At 46.5% G+C, this 20,536-nt stretch overlaps 1 protein-coding gene across 1 annotated transcript in view; it reads right to left on the bottom strand.

Annotated features, from left to right (window-relative positions):
• LOC144692770 (ADAMTS-like protein 2) overlaps positions 1–20,536 on the bottom strand; it is a 91,307-nt gene that overhangs the window by 8,814 nt on the left and 61,957 nt on the right. The window contains exons 12-15 of the mRNA XM_078561848.1: positions 16,460–16,673; positions 12,383–12,538; positions 8,589–8,759; positions 786–962 (exon numbers count right to left, since the gene is read on the bottom strand). Of these exons, the coding sequence (XP_078417974.1) occupies positions 786–962; positions 8,589–8,759; positions 12,383–12,538; positions 16,460–16,673 (718 nt within the window). The remainder of the gene's footprint in view (positions 1–785; positions 963–8,588; positions 8,760–12,382; positions 12,539–16,459; positions 16,674–20,536) is intronic.

The following is a 20,536-nucleotide window of genomic DNA, read 5'->3' as shown; positions in this document are numbered from 1 at the left end:
GACGACCCATCTCTAAGCTTGTGATAGAGCCAGGAGGTATACACTTACCTCAATAAAAGATTTAGATTATTTATGTGGTTCCCAGATGAAAAGGAGCTAAATGCTGCTTGAAAGCAGGGCAGTATTTTTTTGTTGCTGGGACCAGCAAGTTTGCAGAGGAGGGCCACTAATTCCATTACAGATATAAAATTAGTCGTGTGGGTCCCAGAATCAAGCAGGTTGTTCTGAAGGTAAAAAATAGTTCATTTGCATTTCTGTGTGTTTGTGTGTGTGTGTGTGTGTGTGTGTGTGTGCATGTGTGGGTGGGTGGGTGGGTGGGGTGGGGGGGGTTCAGTTTCTGGTCAATGGTAACGCCCAGGATGTTGATAATGGAGGGGATTCAGTGATGGTAATGCCAGTGAATGCCATGGGGCAATGGTCATTGCCTGACACTTGTGTGGCACGAATGTTACCAGCCACTTGTCAGCCCAATGCTTTCCAATGAAAAGTATAAGTAATTACCTAAGACAGTGGCCAGTTAGTGCTGTTTGCTTTATTTGACTTTTGTACAGTAAATTTCTTTTATTTTAAGACATGAAACCTTGTTAATCACAGTTAATAACTTTGAATTCATATTTCTCTTCGCTACAGGTTCGTAACAAAAGGGAGGAATCTTATGCAGGAAAAGAAAAGCGAATTAAAAAAACAAACAAGAGCAAAGATAACTTGAAAATGCTGTGGTACAGTCTCTTCACGTGAATCAGTGAGGCCCAACAGCTCCCTGCTGATCAGGTGAGTTTGCTTACCTGTGACCAAGATGTTTTGAACCACTTTGAGCAGGGCCTCTCAAAACAGGCTGCCTCTTCGTTAGGCTTCTTGGAGTGTCCACATCGGTTTTCCTCATACTCCTTATAAGCTCCATTTTCCAAGCCAGCGCACAGAATTCTCCGGGACTTCCTACCCCGGCCACACGTGGCGTTGCACTAAAGTGGAATGAGGGCAACCGTTTATTACAGTCAATTAATCAGTCCCCACCAACATCCTGCATCAGGGGGACTTGAGAGCAATGCCAGATTGCAGACAAACACTGACCCCCACCCCTCTCAACCTTCTAGCTAAAACTCCCCACCCCCATGCATAAGACGAGTCTCCATATTAAAACAACATTGACAACTGCATCTGCTGCAGCCCAAACTCCCAAAAGCAGCAGAACATCAGAAACTTGGCCAATGTTACGAGATCCTAAGACAACACAAAATTTACCTCCTGAAGGGCCAAGTGACCTTTCCCTGAAGAGTCAATTAGAGTCCAAATTAAGGCCCAAAGATTTTGTGAAAACTTTGGGCTGCTACTCAAGTCTGTTTGCAACAACCAGTCACTCCCCTTCCTGCTCCCAGTCTGTCTTTCCAAGGGTCTCACTCCAGTGCTTTCCTCAGTCAGGTCGCCGCTCTTTTATTTTCCTCACCCAGACTCTCACTCCCCTCACTAACTCCCTCCCAGTCCCCTGCTTCCCCTCCCAGTTCCCTCTCACTCCCCCTCCCAGCCTGCTACTCCCCTTTCATGCTTGTAGTCTGACAGAGGGCAGCAACAGATTGGGGAATGGGTTTAATGTTGGTGACAGGGGTCTCACCCACCGACTGTAGAATGGGTGGGAACCCCACATCGCTTCTGTGTGGCAGGGACAACCCAATTAAGCATCTGTCAGGCACTTAAACTGGCCAGCCTTGAGCCTGGGATTTAAGATCCCGATGGCAGAAACCCTGCCCGCCAAGAGCTGCCAGTTAATCAGAGGTCGGCAGCTCTCCATTGCCGGCAGTGCCACTGGGAGTGATGGCTGCTCTCAGTAATGCTCCAAGGCCCTCACCAGAGATAACTGAAGATCAAAAATAGGAGGAGTAGGCCATTCAGCCCCTTGAACCTGCTCCACCATGCAATAAGGTCATGGCTGATCTGCTTGTGTTTCGAATGCCACATTTCCATCTACCCCCAATAACCTTTGATTCCCTTGCCTAACAAGAATCTATCCACCGCCGCCTTAAAAATATTCAATGACCCCGCCTCCACCACCTTCTGAGGGAGAGAGTTCCAAAGTCACACAACCCTCAGAGAAAAAATTTCTCCTCATCTCTGACTAAAAAGGGCAACCCCTAATTTTAAAACAGTGCCCCCTAGTTCTGGACTCACCCACAAGAGGAAACATCCTTTCCACGTCCACCTTGTCAAGACCTTCCAGGATCTTAAATATGTCAATCAAGTCACCCCTCACTCTTCTAAACTCCAGTGGAAACAAGCACAGTTTGTCTAACCTATCCTCATAAGACAACCCACTCATTCCAGGTATCAATCTAGTAAACCTCCTCTGAACCGCCTTCAATTCATACATCCCTCCTTAAATAAGGAGACCAAAACTGTAAACAGTCTCACCAATGCCATTCAATGTATAATTGGAGTATAACATCCTTACTTTTATGTTCAATTCCTTTCATAATAAAGGATAGCATTTCATTAGATTTCTTAATTATTTGCTGTACCTGCATACTAACGTTTTGTGACTCATGCACTAGAACACCTAGATCCCTCTGCACCTCAGAATTCTGCAGTCATTCTCCATTTATGTAATACTCTGCTTTTTTATTCTGCCTGCCAAAGTGAACTTCACATTTTCCTACATTATACTCCATCTGCCAGATCACTGCCCACTCACTCAGCCTGACCTCCTTTACAATATACTTTCCTACCTATCTTAGTGTCATCTGCAAATTTAGCTACCGTGCCATCGCTCTCCTCATCTAAGTCACTGATGTAAATTGTAAAAGGTTGAGGCTCCAGCACAGACCCCTGCGGGACTCCACTCATGACATCCTGCCAATCAGAAAAAACACCCATTTATACATGCTCTGTTTTCTGCCAGCCAGCCAATTTTCTATCTATGCTAATATGTTACCCCCTATACCATGAGCTTTTATTTTCTGCAAAAACCTTATTATATGCCTTCTGGAAATCCAAGTACAGCACGTCTACAGGCTCCCCTTTATCCACAGTGCATGTTACTCCTTCAAAAAAACTCCAATAAATTGGTTAAATATGATTCCCCTTTCACAAAAACCATGCTGACTCTTCCCAATTACCTTGAGTTTTTCAAAGTGTCCAGCAACAACCTCCTTCATGATCGATTCTAACAACTTCCCCATGGCAAACGTCAAGCTAACTAGCTTATAGTTTTCTGTTTGCTGTCTCCCTCCCTTATTGAATAGAGATGATGGAACCTTCCCAGAATCTAGAGAGTTTTAGAAAATTAACACCAATGCATCTACTACTTCACCACCTCTTTTAAGACCCTAGGATGAAGTCCACCTGGACCCGGAGACTTGTCAGCCCGCAGCTCCATCAGTTCGCTCAGTACCACTTCCCTAGTGATTGCAATTTCACCAAGTTCCTCTCTCCCCTCCACCTCCTGATTTACAGCTACTACTGGAATGTTTTTTGTATCCTCTATAGTGAAGACAGAAGCAAAATATTTGTTCATTTCATCCGACATTTCCTTATTACCTACTATTAACTCTCCAATCTCACTCTCTAGAGGGCCAACACTCACTTTACTTACTCTTTTATTTTCTAAAATACCTGTAAAAACTCTTGCTATCCATTTTTACATTTCTAGCTAGCTTCCTCTTATATGCTAATTTCTTACTCCTGATTAACCTTTTAGTCATTCTCTGCTGTTCTTTTATATCCTGACCATTCATCTGACCTGCCACTCATCTTTGAGCAGTTTATATGCTTTTCCTTATGTTTGATGCTTCCCTCAAATTCTCTAGTTAACCATTGATGGTGGGTCCTCCCCTTAGAATTTTTCTTTGTAGTGGGAATATACTTATTCTGAAATATCCACTTTAATGTCAGCCATTGCTTCTCTATTGATCTATCCCCTAGCCTAGTACCCCAGTTCGCTTGAGCTAGTTCAGCTTTCATGCCCACATAGTTGCCCTTATTTAAGTTTAAAATACTAGTCCTAGACCCACTCTTATCCCTTTCAAACTGGATGTAAATTTCAATCATATTGTGGTCACTGCTACCTAGGGGTGCCTTCACTCTGAGGTCATTGTCGTCGGATCCTTGGACACAGGTGAGTGAGGGCAGGAATGGGGTCATGGAGAGGGGTTGCAGCAGAAGTTGGCAGGGGGCGCCGGTGGCAAGGAGCAGGGGCAGACCATTCAGCCGCTCAAGCCTGCTCCACTATTTATTGAGATCATGGCTGATCTGATAGTAACCTGAAATCTGCATCCCATCTACCAACGTTAACCTATAACCCGCCTTGCTTACCAAGAACCTATCCATCTCTGCTTGAAAAATATTCAAAGACTCCGCTTCCTCCACCTTTTCAAAGAGTTCCAAAGACTCACGACCCTCTGAATGAAAAAATTTCACCTCATCTGTTTTTTTAAATGGGCAACCCCTTATTTTTAAACAGTGACCCCTAGTTCTAGACTCTTGCACAAGAGGAAATATCCTCTCCACATCCACCTTGTCATGACCCCTCAGAATCTTTAGTTTCAATCAAGTCGCCTCGTACTCTTCTAAACTCCAATGGATACAAGTATAATCTGTCCAACCTTTCCTCATAAGACAACCCACCCATTATAGGTGTTAGTCTGGTAAACCTTCTCTGAACTATTTCCAACGCATTTATATCCTTCCTTAAATAAGGTGACAAATACAGTACATAGTACTCCAAATGTGGTCTCACTAGTGCCCTGTACAACTGAAACAAAACCTCCCTACTTTTGTAATCAGTTCCCCTCGCAATAAATGATAACATTCTATCTGCTTTCCTAATTACCTGCTGTACCTGCATACTAGCCTTTTGTGATTCATGCTCTAGGACACCCAGATCCTTCTGCACCTCAGAGCTCCACAATCTCTCACCATTTAGATAATATGCTTCTTTTATTTTTCCTGCCAAAATGGACAATTTCACATTTTCCCACATTATCCTCCATCTGCCAGGTCTTTGCCCACTCACTTAACCTATCTATATGTGTTTATGTTTCAGATTTCCATCATCTGCAGTACTTTGCTTTTATATTTGTTTGCAGCCTCCTTAAATCCTCTTCACGACTTACTTTCCTACCTAGCTTTGTGTCATCAGCAAATTTGGCAACCACCCTTTCATCAAAATCATTTATATAAATTGTAAACAGTTGATCCTGATCAACTGATCCCTGTAGCACACCACTCGTTACATCTTGCTAACCTGAAAAAGACCATTTATGCATACTCTCTGCTTCCTATTAGTCAGCCAATCTTCTATCCATGCCAATATGTTAGCCCCTATACCATGAGTTTTTATTTTCCACAATAACCTTTGATGTGGCACTTTATCAAATGCCTTCTGGAAATCTAAGTATAGTACATCCACCAGTTCCCCTTTATCCACAACACATGTTACTTCCTCAAAGAATTCAAATAAGTTGGTTAAACACAATTTCCCTTTCACAAAACCATGTTGACTCTACCTGATGACCTTGAGCTTATCCAAGTGCCCTGCTATAACTCCTTTAATAATAGCTCCTAACATTTTCCCTATGACAGATGTTAAGCTAACTTGCCTGTAGTTTCCCACTTTGTCTCCCTCCCTTTTCGAATAATGGAGTTACATTTGGTATCTTCCAATCTAATGGGAGCTCCCCCAAATCTTGTGAGTTTTAGAGAATTAAAACCAACGCATCAACTATCTCACTAGGCACTTCTTTTAAGACCTGAGGATGAAGTCCATCAGGACCCAGGTTCTTGACAGCCCGCACCTCCAACAATTTACTCAGTATCACTTCTCTGGTAACTGTAATTTTCCTGACTTCCTTCCCCACTTCCATTTCCTGGTTTATAGCTGCTTCTGGGATGTTACTTACATCCTCTATAGTGAAAACTGATACAAAATACTTGTTCAATTCATCTGCCATCTCCTTGCTTTCCATCATCAATTCTCCAGGCTCACTTTCGGTAGGACCAATGCTCACTTTGTTAACTCTTGTCTTTTTTAAATATTTATAAAACCTCTTACTATCTGTTTTTATATTTCTGGCTAGCTTTCTCTCATACTCTAATTTTTTTCCTCCTTATTAGTCTTTTAGTCATTCTTTGCTTTTCCTTATATTCTGTCCAATCTTCTGGCCTTCCATCTATCTTTGCACAATTATATGTTTTTTCTTTAAATTTGACACTACCTTTAACCTTTCTAGTTAACCACGGATGGTGTGCCTGTCCTTTGGAGTTTTTCTTACTCGTTGGAATGTATCTATTTTGTGCATTCTGAAATATCCCTTCAAATAATAGCCACTGCATCTCTATTGACCTATCCCTTAAACTAACTTGTCAATTCACTTTAGCCAGTTCAGCTTTCATGCCCTCATAATTGCCTTTATTTAAGTTTAAAAACTTGGTCTCTGACCCACTCCTCTCTCCCTCAAACTGAGTGTAAAATTCAATCTTATTAGCATCGCTGCTACCTAGGGGCGCCTTCACTATGGGATCATTAATTACTCCCATCTCATTGCACAATACCAGGTCTAGTATAGCCTGCTCTCTGGTTGGTTCCAGAACATGCTGTTCTAAGAAACTATCCTGAAAACATCCAATGTACTCCTCATCTAGGCTATCTTTACCCATCTGACTTTTCCAGTCTATATGTAAATTAAAATCTCCCATGATTATCGCCTTGCCTCAGCAGCCTCCCCCACTTCTCAATGCCAGATCCCTCGATCGGGCACAGATTGCCTGTGAACAAGTGATCCTCCCAGGTATGCCACTGGCAAAACCAACAAGGTTGCAGTGCGGCCACTGAAAGGCAAGGGAAACCTGTGCGACGCCTAATTAATACCTGAAGCATCTCTAAATTCCGGTGAGCTGAGGGAGCATTGCTGTCAATTGGCTCATTGTTGAACCTAATTGAAATCTTGCCACAAGCGAGCCAGATTCACGCATCGGCCCCTTCCCGCCTCCGACTTAATCACAGGATGTTTTCCCACTTCCGGGAGACTGACATGCAGCCTCCACCGTAATTACGCGGGCATGGCGACCATGCTTCCTGCTGGATTAAAATTCACCCTGAGAGCCCGAGAGAGGGCAGTGACAGACTGGGAGCCCGAGAGAGGGCAGTGACAGACTGGGAGCCCGAGAGAGGGCAGTGACAGACTGGGAGCCCGAGAGAGGGCAGTGACAGACTGGGAGCCCGAGAGAGGGAAGTGACAGACTGGGAGTACGAGAGAGGGGAGTGACAGACTGGGAGTACGAGAGAGGGGAGTGACAGACTGGGAGTGACAGGCTAGGGGCCTGAGAGAGCAGAGTGGCAGACTGGGAGCACAAGAGAGGGGAGTGACAGACTGGGAATCTGAGAGGGCAGCGACAGGCTGGGAGTAACAGGCTGAGTATCTAAGAGAGGGCAGCAATAGGGTGAGAGTGACAGACAGAGTCCAAGAGAGAGTAGAGACAGACTGGGAGTGGCAGACAGCAGCCAGGATTTTATGACCCCACCGCAGCGTCTCCCACCAGCAGATGCAGTGAGCCATTTAAACCTCCATCCAGTTCGACAGGACCGTGATATCCTGCCGGGCGAGAGGGGCCATGAAATCCAGGCCAGTGAGTCTGAGGGAGGACAGCGATGGGCTGAGAGTCCAAGAGAGGGCAGTGATAGACTGGGAACGACAGACAGGCCGTTTAAAAGCGAAAGGAAGCAACAGATTCTGGGCCCAAGAGCACAAACTGACAGAGTAGCTGAGGGTTGTCAACAAGGAGGGCAATCCGGATGTGGAATGTTGTCAGGGGGTAATCCGGATGTGGAATGTTGTCAGGGGGTAATCCGGATGTGGAATGTTGTCAGGGCGTAATCCGGATGTGGAATGTTGTCAGGGCGTAATCCAGATGTGGAATGTTGTCAGGGCGTAATCCGGATGTGGAATGTTGTCAGGGCGTAATCCGGATGTGGAATGTTGTCAGGGGGTAATCCGGATGTGGAATGTTGTCAGGGGGTAATCCGGATGTGGAATGTTGTCAGGGGGGTAATCCGGATGTGGAATGTTGTCAGGGGGTAATCCGGATGTGGAATGTTGTCAGGGGGGTAATCCGGATGTGGAATGTTGTCAGGGGGGTAATCCGGATGTGGAATGTTGTCGGAGCCATTGTTGATTTTGCGACGGCCGAAGTTCTCTGTTCTGATGGCTGAAATGTGTACGGAAGGTGTGTGGGGAAAGTGCAGTGAATAACGTAACAGAACCAACCTATTAGCTAAGGAATATTTATTTTTCAAATGACAGAAACATATTAGCTGATCAGGCATCTCACTATAAGATGTGGGGTCCTGCAGTGCAGTAAATAGCTGCTACCTGTATCTCTACAACAACAGGCACTGTATTTTCAGATGTTGCTCTCTTACCACAAAAGTGCCCTGTGAGAAATCTCTTTTTTATGATGAGAAGCCTTGAATGCTCCCTGTATTATTTCTGTTCACCTCTTTTTTTAAGCAGACTTGAGGGTAGGCTGAAATTGGCTGCTAGCTCCAGTTGATCCGTTTGGCCCTTTTATTCCTGCAGAATGTGTCTCACTCACTGTCATACCTGCTCCCACTCCTGCGACACCCAGTGGGGGGGACAGTCCTTATCTCCACAGGGATGCACTGCCAGGGGCTTCGTTGTCAAGTCGCACTGCAAGTCCGGTAACACCTTCCCGTCATTGTTCCTGCAGACCACATAGCGTGTCATCCGGCCCTCTCCACAGACTCCTGAGCACTTTAAACGGGAAAGGGAAAAACGTGGCTCAGACATCAATCTAAACAGATAGCTTACCATTAACAGCAACAACTTGCCAAGGCTTCTTTAAACACCATCTGACAAACTCAAAACCTCCACCAGTTGGATGGACCAGGACAGCAGGCTTTCAGGTGCCTCAGAGCTTCCAAATCCCACACGCACACCCAACTAGGGTTGCCAACCGTCCAGGATTGGTCTGGAGTCTCCAGGAATTGAAGATCAATCTCCTGGACACTGCTGTGTGTAATGCTGAAGAAAAACCATCAGGACATTAAAAACAATTGTTTTTTTATGGGTCATTTTCTTGGAACATTCCTCTTGACCAGACATAAAGCTGTGGAAAATGCAGAAAAGTGCTGTTTAGCTGACTGTCAAGCATCAGTCAAGCATCATCCAAGTGGGCAATGAGTCTTTGTGTTTTCCAATTAGCAGAGGAAGGCAGTGAGCCAAATGACGGTTGTGTTGGCCGATTAATGGCTGGAGCATGGGAGAAACCTCCAGGAAAATATTTAGTCACAGTTGGCAATCCTACTCCCGACTTGGAAATATATTACCATTCCTTCATGGTTAATGGGACAAAAGTCCAGAACTCCCATTCTAAGAGCAGTGTGGGAGCTCTTGCAACCATGGGCTACACAGCTTTAAGACGACCCACCACCTTCTCAAGGGCAACTAATGATGGGTAATCCAAGGCTGCCGGTGACACCAACATGCCAAGAATGAATACTGAATAAACTTACCTCACATTGAAAATGTCAGAAAGCACTTCACCTGTAAAAATAATCGACTCCAAGCTATTGATGGAGCTATTAAGGGGGGTGACCAAAAGCTTGGTCAAGGATTAAGGTTTTAAGGAGGACAGGGAAGTGAAGAGGCAGAATATGGAGCCAAAACCAATGGTGGGATGAAGGCAGAGTTGGGGGAAAGTACAAGAGGCTGCAGAGAGTGAAAGAGAGGAAGGAATTATGAAGCTGGAGGAAGTGGCAAAAAAACAGAGGGAAGAGGCCATGAAACCATTTCAACATGAAAGGGTGAATACCTGAAACTTGAGGCACTGACGGTACAAGATTAGAATGTAGATCAGGATGGAGGTCTGAAGAGGGTTCAGGACTTGTTATGGGAAGGGATGGACAGCAGAATTTTCAATGCTAGAAGTTGTTGCCAAGCGGAAGATGGGAGGTCAGCCAGGAGAGAATTGCAGTAATTGAGTCTGGAGGTGACAAAGACACAAAGGGTGAGGTTTCATCAGCGATTAAGCTGAGGTTATGGTTATAAGAGGATGTTGTTAGAGATGAAGATGAGTGGTCTTTGTGATGGAAGTGGTATGTCAGTGTGGGGGCTGTGTCTCCATGTGTTAATGACAGTGTGGGCTGTGGCTGTGTGTTAATGACAGTGTGAGGTGTGTGTCCCCGTATGTTCATGTCAGTGTGGGTGTGTTACCCCGTGTTAATGTCAGTGTGGGGTGATTGTCCGTGTGTTAATGCCAATGTGGGGTGCGTGTTACCCCGTGTTAATGTCAATGTGGGGTGATTGTCCGTGTGTTAATGTCAGTGTGGGGCGTTTCCTCATGTTGTCAGTGTAGGGTGCGTGTCCCCGTGTTAACGTCAGCTTGGGGCGTGTCCCCGTGTTAACGTCAGTGTGTAGCGTGTCCCCATGTGTTAACATCAGTGTGTGGCGTGTCCCCATGTGTTAACGTCAGTGTGTGGCGTGTCCCCATGTGTTAACGTCAGTGTGTGGCGTGTGTCCATGTGTTAACGTCAGTGTGTGGCGTGTCCCCATGTGTTAACGTCAGTGTGGGGTGTGTATCCCTGTGTTAATGTCAGTGTGGGGCGTGTGTCCCTGTGTTGATGTCAGCGTGGGGCGTGTGTCCATGTATTGATGTCAGTGTGGGGCATGTGTCCCTGTGTTGATGTCAGCGTGGGACGTGTGTCCATGTGTTAATGTCAGCGTGGGGCGTGTGTCCCTGTGTTAACGTCAGTGTGGGGCGTGTGTCCCTGTGTTAATGTCAGTGTGGGGCGTGTGTCCATGTGTTAACGTCAGTGTGGGGCGTGTGTCCCTGTGTTAATGTCAGTGTGGGGCGTGTGTCCATGTGTTAACGTCAGTGTGGGGCGTGTGTCCCTGTGTTAATGTCAGTGTGGGGCGTGTGTCCCTGTGTTAACGTCAGTGTGGGGCGTGTGTCCCTGTGTTAATGTCAGTGTGGGGCGTGTGTCCCTGTGTTAATGTCAGTGTGGGGCATGTGTCCATGTGTTAACGTCAGTGTGGGGCGTGTCCCCATGTGTTAATGTCAGCGTGGGGCGTGTGTCCCTGTGTTAACGTCAGTGTGGGGCGTGTCCCCATGTGTTAATGTCAGCGTGGGGCGTGTGTCCCTGTGTTAACGTCAGTGTGGGGCGTGTGTCCCTGTGTTAATGTCAGCGTGGGGTGTGTATCCCTGTGTTAATGTCAGCGTGGGGCGTGTGTCCATGTGTTAATGTCAGTGTGGGGTGTGTATCCCTGTGTTAATGTCAGTGTGGGGCGTGTATCCCTGTGTTAATGTCAGTGTGGGGTGTGTATCCCTGTGTTAATGTCAGTGTGGGGCGTGTGTATCCCTGTGTTAATGTCAGCGTGGGGCGTGTGTCCATGTGTTAATGTCAGCGTGGGGTGTGTATCCCTGTGTTAATATCAGCGTGGGGCGTGTATCCCTGTGTTAATGTCAGCGTGGGGTGTGTATCCCTGTGTTAATGTCAGCGTGGGGTGTGTATCCCTGTGTTAATGTCAGCGTGGGGCGTGTGTCCATGTGTTAATGTCAGTGCGGGGCACGTGTCCATATGTTGATATCAGTGTGGGGCGTGTGTCCCTGTGTTAATGTCAGTGTGGGGCGTGTGTCCATGTGTTAACGTCAGCGTGGGGCGTGTGTCCATGTGTTAACGTCAGTGTGGGGCGTGTGTCCCTGTGTTAACGTCAGTGTGGGGCGTGTGTCCCTTTGTTAATGTCAGCGTGGGGCACGTGTCCATGTGTTGATGTCAGTGTGGGGCGTGTGTCCATGAGTTAATGTCAGCGTGGGGCACGTGTCCATGTGTTGATGTCTGTGTGGGGCGTGTGTCCATGAGTTAATGTCATCGTGGGGCGTGTGTCCCTGTGTTAATTTCAGTGTGGGGCATGTATCCATGTGTTGATGTCAGTGTGGGGCGTGTGTCCATGTGTTGATGTCAGTGTGGGGCGTGTGTCCATGTGTTGATGTCAGCGTGGAGCGTGTGTCCATGTGTTAATGTCTGCGTGGGGTGTGTGTCCATGTGTTAATGTCAGCTTCAGGCGTGTTTCCCTGTATTAATGTCAGTGTGGGGCGTGTGTCCATGTGCTAATGTCAGTGTGGGGTCTGTCCCCCACTGTGCTAATGTCAGTGTGGGGCATGTGTCCATGTGCTAATGTCAGTGTGGGGTCTGTCCCCCCTGTGCTAATGTCAGTGTGGGGCGTGTATCCCTGTGTTCATGTAAGTGTGGGGTGTGTGCACCTATATTAAGTAGTCTGTGATAATGGTCTATCTTGTGGGTTGGCAATCAGGATAGAAGAATAATCTTGGGGTTCCTCGGGAAACATTAGATCAGGATCAATAGTATAGCACTTACTGGTCCCCAGTCTGATGCAGTCCAGCGACGGTCACATGGAGGACCCATGCAATCCTTCTTGTTGCTTGGCTTGGTGTACTCATCACAAAGGCGAGGTTCCACCGAGCAGCGAACGTCACGTCTCATGATACCCCTTGTGCCACACCGGGCAGAACACTAAGTGCAAAAGAATGTTACTAGCTGGGTGGGTTCCACACTGAGATTGCATCCAGCTGTCACTAGCTGGGAATCTTCAAACATTTTCAGGATTGAGCCCTGCATAAATATAAAGACCCTTCAACCAATAAAATGTTGAATTTAAGGAGCATTACATTAGAACATAGAAGCAGGAGCAGTAAATTCAGCCTTTCAAAGTGTTCTGCCATTCACTTACACCATCATTGATCTGTACTTGAAATCCCCTTGCCAGTTTTTGCTCCATTTCCCTGCATGTCCTCACCTAACAAAATCTATTTGTCTCAAGTCTGGAAATCTCATAGGATTACATAGGATATACAGCACAGAAACAGGCCATTTCCCAACCAGTCGTTGCTGGTGTTAATGCTCCACTCTCATCTTTCCTCATCTAAATCTACCATCTATTAAATTTCAATACAATTCCAATTGCCCCGGAATTCACAGCTTTTTGGGGGACAGAGTTCCAGATTATCATGACTGTGTGTGAGAAACTAGGGACGAGCAATAAATGCTGGCCCAGCCAGTGAAGCCCACATCCCACGAATGAAAAATAAATGCTTCTTGACATCACTTCTGAATAACCGAGCAGTAATTTAACAAGATTATTCCCCCGGTACTCGATTACTCCAGCAGAGAAAATAGTTTCTCTTGCATTTACCCTATCAAATCCCTTTATTAATCTAGATCACCTCTCAGTGTTCTATAATTCAAGGGAATACAAACCACATTGCCCTCAATTTAATTCTGAGCCCTGGTATAATGCAGTGCATCTCCTCCAAGGTCAATATATTCTTCTTGAAGCACATAAATGAATGCAGTGCTCCAGGCTCTGTACAGCGGTGATATATGATCTTCCCCTTTGTATTCCAGCCCACTTTGCCTTAATGCTACCATTCCATTTACCTTTCTGATTATTGATTGTACCTGTCTACTAACTTTTACCTCTAAAAGAGAGATACCCACGCACTGCCTTGCATCTCTCATTCTTCCCTTTGACCCCAATGCTTTGCGTTGTTTGCAGTCACTCACAGGCAGTCTGTGTGCTGACATTTTGTGCAGAATCCCCTGGTTAATAGTATCAGAAACTGGAGGAAGGGGCTGGGACAGTCTTGATGGACCTGTCATTTTTCATTCATTCGCATGGTCCATTAGACATGGATATGGACCACCTCTGATCACGGACAGCCACGTTATCTCCCAGGAAAGGCAAAAAGTGAGAACAGATAAAAATCCCCGGGCTAATGAGGGGAAGGAGGAAATCTGTGATAATTCCTCTACGATCTCTTTAAGCAATCAGAAATATTCCAAGAGACTCATTAGCTGGTGAGCAATGGCTACACACAGACCATGTACGTAGAATCATAAGCTCCAGCATGAAAAGGGAATGGGGAAGGGAAAATGACGCAAAGCAACATTGAACCCATGGATCGATTTGGAGTTCGGACAGAGAAAACATTAGAAACCTCCCTGCCTATCTGAAACAGACTGATACAGTCTCAGTGACACCACTGGGCTGGCATCAGCTCCCTGAAGTCAGGAATGTTGTTGTGTAACGTTGCCTTGTAGAGGAGATGTAGCATTCAACTGCCAGTCTTCAACACAAATCATATCTCTAGTTTTTTTCCTGGCATAGTAATCAGGGTGGAACAAATAAAATTATAAGTAGTTTAGCAATCGTAGAGTAGAAAGCCATTTGACTCATTGTTCCTATACTGACCCTTTGAAAGAACTAATCTCACTAGTCTCCCATTCTTTCTCCATTGCTCTGTAATTGGTCGTTTATGCAGTACCGCATTAATGTACACGTTCATGTACTCAGCCACTCGCCCACCCAGTTGAAGTAATCAAGGAGGTTGTAGTAATCCAACTGGTTTACAAATGAGAAGAAAACCCATTGCCCTTATCCTGTCTGGTCTATAACAGATTCTAGTCCCCACACCAACATTGTCAACTCTGAAGTGGCCTGGTGAGTATATCGGTTACATCAGGAAGGTAGCCCACCACCTTCTCAGTGCAACTGGGGATAAAATCATAGAATCATTTTTTTTAATCCTTTAATGGGATGTGGGCATCGCTGGGAAGGCTGATGCCCATCCCCAATTGCCCTCAAACTGAGTGGCTTGCTAGGCCATTGCAGCAGGCAGTTAAGAGTCAACCAGGTAAGGACGGCAGATTTCCTTCCCGAAAGGGCATTAGTGAACCAGGTAGGTTTTTATAATAATCAACGATAGTTTCATGGTCACCATTGCTGATACTAGCTTTACATTTCAGATTTATTAATTGAATTCAAATTCCACCAGCTGCCATGATGGGATTGGAACCCCTGTCCCCAGAGCATTAGCCTGGGTCTCCGGATTACTAGTCCAGTGACATTACCACTATGTTAACATCTCCCCGCTTTACGGCACAGGGAGGCGGCGATTTGGTCCATCAACTCTATGCCGGCTTTCCTTGGAGCAATCCAGTTGGTCCCATTCCTTCACTCTATCCCCATAACCCTGCAGGTTTACTTCCTTCAAGTGCCCATCCAATTCCCTTTTGAAATCATCGATCAGCCCTGCTTCCAACGCTCCCCTCCTCGGCAGTAGGCTCCAGGGTTCTTAAACCTTGCTGCGTCAAAAACTTCATCCTCACATTCCCCCCTGCATCTCTTGCCCAAAACATTAAATCTGTGTCCCCTAGGCTTTGTACCAAAACATTAAATCTGTGTCCCCTAGGCTTTGTACCAAAACATTAAATCTGTGTTCCCTAAGCTTTGTACCATCAGCTAATGGGAATAGTTTTCCCCTATTTACCTTATCTAAACCTGTCATAATCTTGTACACATCTATCAAATCTCCCCTCAGTTTCCTTTGCTTCAAGAAGAACAACTTCAGCCTCTCCAACTTCACCTTGGAGCTAAACTTCCTCATTCCTGGAACCATCCTGGTAAATCTCCTCTGTACCCTCTCAAGGACCCTCCCCTCCTTCCTGAAGTGTGGTGACCAGAAATGAGCAGAATACTCTAATTGTGGCTAAACCAAAGCTTTATAAAGATTTAGCATAGCTTCCCTGCTTTTATACTCAATGTTTATATTAATGAAGCCCAACATCTCATACGCTCTCCTAACTGCTCTCAATATGTCCTTCCATCTTCAAAGATCTATGCACATGAATCCCCAGATTCCTCTGTCCCTGCACACTCTTTACAACTGTGCCATTAAATATATATTACCAATAAATGAATAGGCAATAAATGTCAGAATGTCAGTTTTGTCGGTGATGCCATGTTCAAGAATTAATATTTAATATTCTCTATTATCTCTAAAAAAAGACGTCAAAGCTTTTCATCTTGCACTCGTCAGGACATTCGCAAGAATACCAACTATAAAGGGAACACCAATTCTCTGGTTCATTCCCCAGGGCAATGCCCTGACCAATCAGAGCCAATCTGCCTGGTTTGAATTTAAACAAAGCTTGGCAATTAACTGTCAGTTGTCAGTTAACTGGTGCATTCTCCATGGCAATGCCTCTACAAATCAGAGTCCACTTGCCAACCAATCAGCACTCTCTTCTCATGAAGTATAAATTGTTGTTCCCTTTACACATGTATTCTTGGGCATCTGAGTGCCAGATGAAAAGCTTTGATATGTGTCTATTTTCAGTGATACAGACGGCTATTTAATATTCTCATAGAGCTACAAGTTCCTTTGTTCACCAACTTTAACAAGGCAGGGGAGAATAGCATGTATTTATACGGAGTGTTTTAAGTTTAAAATGTTCCACGGTGTCTCTCAGCGTACTGGATGAATATTAAGCAGGGAAGACTACCCCACTTTTATTACAATTAGGGAACAGAAGACAACAAATCCCTAATGTCCTCTTGTGGGAGTAATCCACGCTGAAACAAAGCTGCATTACCTCCGACCATTCTGACACTTCCCACTGCGGCCCGCACCCCTTGTTTTTGCAGAGTTTGCGCTCCACAGGCCTGGTCAGCTCAGCCGCTTCGCACAATTCATCATAAACAGAGCTGTCAAAGCCAGGGGCAATCATTTTCCAACACCGCACCGTCCTGAATTGATAGCCTTCCCCGCAAGTCCGGGAACACTCACTCCACCTGCTGGTCTCCCACCTGTATAACAGCCAGAGAAATAAACATCCAGAGTGAGAGCAACACTGGGGAAAGGGGAGTATGGCCTGAATTTCACTTTCGGCCGGTGCGCGCAATAAGCGGGCTCGGGAGCAGTCAGGAAACGGGCCCCCAACCGCAATCAGTCCCCGACCACGATTTCACGCTGCCTGGGCCAAATAATGGCCAGCCAGTGTGAAACGCGTGCTGAAATGCTCAGCGCTGCCAGGGTGGGGACGGGAAGAGGGCGGGCGATGATGTCAGCCTGGACGCGGGTGAACGCTCCGAGAAAGCCCCCTGAAGGCAGACAGCTGCCTCAGGGAGCTGCAAGGCCCGAAAAAGCTAAAACAAAGGTTTAAAAAGCTGCAAAAAAAAGTCCATGCATCATAATCAATCGCCTGAAAACATAGCTGATGAAAATGCTGTCCACTGAAATTTCTTTTTATTTTATTTCATAACGGAAATTTGATACTGCCTTGGATGAGGTTTGATGAAAAATGTGAAGGCCGCCTGGCCAATTCGCCCGTCCACCGACCATAAGGTTGGACGGGCCACGAAAAATTGGAGACAATTGCGCCGTTAACGGACTTAATTGCCCTCTTAATTGTTGGCAGGCGCGCTTCCGGCTCTTGCGCGTGTCCGCCGAGCGAAATATTGCGCAAGTGCGCGATGACGTTGGGACACTCGCCCGACTTCCTCTCACACGATTTTCTGCCCAAACGGGTCAGCCACGCCCTGTGTGCGCGCTGTGGTGCAGATCAGCCATGACCTAATTGAATGGCGGAACAAGCTTGGGGGGTTGAATTACCTCCTCCAGTTCCTAAAATTCAAGTGCAAAAAAAAATGGCCATTCAACCCATCAAAGTTCTTCTGTCCAATCCCTCAACTCTTGCATCACGGAACTCAACATTATCTGGAGCAATCCCAATGGGGTTATCTCCACTATTCCAAATATTTATCAGTCTTATCTTCATTAAACTATAGTTAATTAAATATATAAAACAAGGTTAGATAGAGATGGCAGTGAACGAGGTGGGCTTTTTCTGAAATGTCTGAGTTAGCGGTGAGCAGTGTGATCCCAAGTAGTAAGAGTCCACAACTCAAGAAATTTCAGCTCAGAGCTGGAGACCGAGGTGCAGGATGCACTGTGGGGGTTCCTACACCTGCAGCGGCTCCAGGAGGCAGCTCACCACCTTCTGAAGGGCAATTAGGGATGGGCAATAAATGTTGGCCAGGCCAGACACGCCAACATCCCATGAATAAATTAAAAATAGACATTGCAGGGCATCAGGGAGGGAGAGGTGTTATCTAGACATTTTGATCCAGGAGGTAGTCATACCCTTCGGATTAGGTAATGGTTTCGATCTGGTGAGTGGTCAGGGACAGGAGGATTTGGCTGAGACTCAGGCAGGGAAAGGAACCACAGATGCGGTGGCAGAGCAGCCTCAGCCTTTGCTGGTGAGCAACAGGTACTTGTGAATGGTCTGGATGAGACCATTGAAATGGGAGAGTGAAAAGGAATCGGGCAATAGCAGGGGACAGTACAGTTGAATGTATAGATGCTGCTCTCTGAAGTCACCACCCAGAGTCCCAAAGGCCCACAAATGTAACTCAGGCACCGACTGAGGGAGGGTAAAACTGGAACGTCACGTGTCTGAGCCGGGTAGGTGAGTGCTGGCTTCAAGTTTCACTGTATTTCTGCTGCTGTCTACCTGTGGTACTGCAGGCTGAGGACTCTGCTTTACAGGCACTGGCAACTAGGCCAAATGAGGGCGGGGAGGGGGGGAGAGAAAAGAGGAGAGGAGCTGATGAGCGAGAACTTGTGGGGTGGGGATTGAAGGGTGGGGAAAGTGTGTCAGGACTGGTTTGGTCAAGCCAGGCCTGCGGGGTGGGGGTGGGTGGAGGAGTGTGTGATGGGGGGAGCCTCGGGGGGATGGGAGGGTGAGTGTCGGGCCACAAGGAGGTAGGCCGGGCAACAGGTCGGGTATGTGTCAGGCCTTGGGGAGGGGGTGAGGAAGAGGGCCTGCGTCGTGGGGTGGCCTCAGGCGGGTGTTGGGGGCGAGGGTGTCGGGTCTCAGGATGGGGGTCAGGCCCATGGGAAGAGGGGTCAGGCTTCGAAGGGGGATGAGAGAGGAGGGTGTCAGACTTCGGGGGGGGGTTGAGGGGGAAGGGAAGGAGTCAGGCCTCAAGAGTGGGGTTGCGCCCTAGAGTGCTCGGGCCTCGGAAGCAGGGTCTCAGGAGCATACGGGTAGGGTGGTGATGGTTGTCAGGCCTCGGAGGGTAGGGGGTTTGGGACTCAGGTCAGGTCCAGTCGGGCCTGGGGGGTCATTGGGGTGAGAATCGGCCCGCCAGGGGTGGAGTGGTGGGGGTGTCTCATGCAGGTGTGGGGAATCCCATGGGAGGGGTAATGGGAGACTCCCAGGGGATCAGGGGAGGGGGAAGAGTCCCAAGGGTGATAGTCAGGTTGGGGGGGTGCGGGGGAGGCGTGGGGATATGGGGGAGACCCATGGGTCAGGGGTGCTGGGGTAGTCAGGAACGAGGTGGGATAGACTTGTGGGGTGGGGCTGAGTGTCCTGTGTGGGGGGGGGGCGTCTCCTGGAGGGTTGGGCAGGGGACGGTCTGCACCTGTAAAACAGTTACCCAGAAGTTAGAAAAGGCTTTAATTCTTCTAACTTTTTCTTGGTAACTATTGATATAACACAGTCGGAACCATCCAAAGTTTGCAATTTAAAATCACATTTTCAGATGGTTCCCACTGCAGGTCAATTGCCCAAAGGAAGTTTGCACTTCTGGGCAATTGCCATGCAAACCCTTACCTGGGAACATCCAAAGGGGGTTCCCCAGCACATCTTTGGGATGCCCAACCAATCAGACGGTGAGGAGCTCGGAAGTAAAGGCCCTTTATCGTATTTATATGATGTATTATTATATGTTGATCTACAGCACGCAAACTTTAATAGTTATATTATGCTGCCTTATTGCTGTTTTGTTTTGGCTGGCATCTGGGGTCACTTTAATTACTCAGGTGTTAAAATGGGGTCACATTGTATAGATTGGGAAGCATTGATTTAGTAGCTATTAGCAATATGACTGTAGGTAAGCAATGGCAAACATTTAAGAAATTATCCATAATTCTCAACAAATGTGCATTCCTTTGAGGAATAAGAGCTCCACTGGAAAAATGGTCCAGCCATGACTAACTAGCAAAGTTAAGAACAGAATTAGGTTAAAAGAAGAGGCTTAAAAATGTCATCTAAAAGAATAATAAACCCAAGGATTGAGAGGGTTTTTAAAAACCAGCAAGCGATCACCAAGAAAGTGATGAAGAGGGAGAAAATTGAAAATGAGAGTTAGCTAGCAAGAAATAAAAGATCAGATTGTAAGAACTTTTACAGGTTTTTCTTTAAGAAGAGATTAGTGAAAGTAAATGTGCGTCCCTTACAGGCAGAGCTAGGGGAAGTTGCAATTAGGAATAAGGAAATAGCACTGAGGCGAACCAATATTTTGTGCCCGTCATCACAGTAAAAGACACAAGGACATAACAGATATTGTGGTGAAATCAAGGGTCTAATGAGAGTGTGGAACTTAAAGTAATTAATAATAGTCAAGAAAAAGTACTAGAGAAATTAATGAGGCTAAAAGCCAAAATTTCACTGGGGCCCGATGGTTTACGCCCTAAGGACAGAATTTTACAGCCCCATCGTTGTGGGAGCAGGTCCGGAAAATGCAGCAAGCCATTCAAAAGTCCACTGACTTCGGCAGGATGGGAAAATCCCGCCAGCGGGAGGGGCTGTAAAATTCTGCCCCATGGTTTTAAAAGATGCGGTTGCAGAGATAGTAGATGCATTGGTTTTAATCTTCTGGAA

This window comes from Cetorhinus maximus, chromosome 17 (assembly GCF_964194155.1).
Source record: "Cetorhinus maximus chromosome 17, sCetMax3.hap1.1, whole genome shotgun sequence".
In the NCBI taxonomy this organism is placed as follows: domain Eukaryota; kingdom Metazoa; phylum Chordata; class Chondrichthyes; order Lamniformes; family Cetorhinidae; genus Cetorhinus; species Cetorhinus maximus.
Note: the sequence above shows the minus strand (reverse complement) of the source record. Positions and strands in the feature narration are given on the sequence as shown.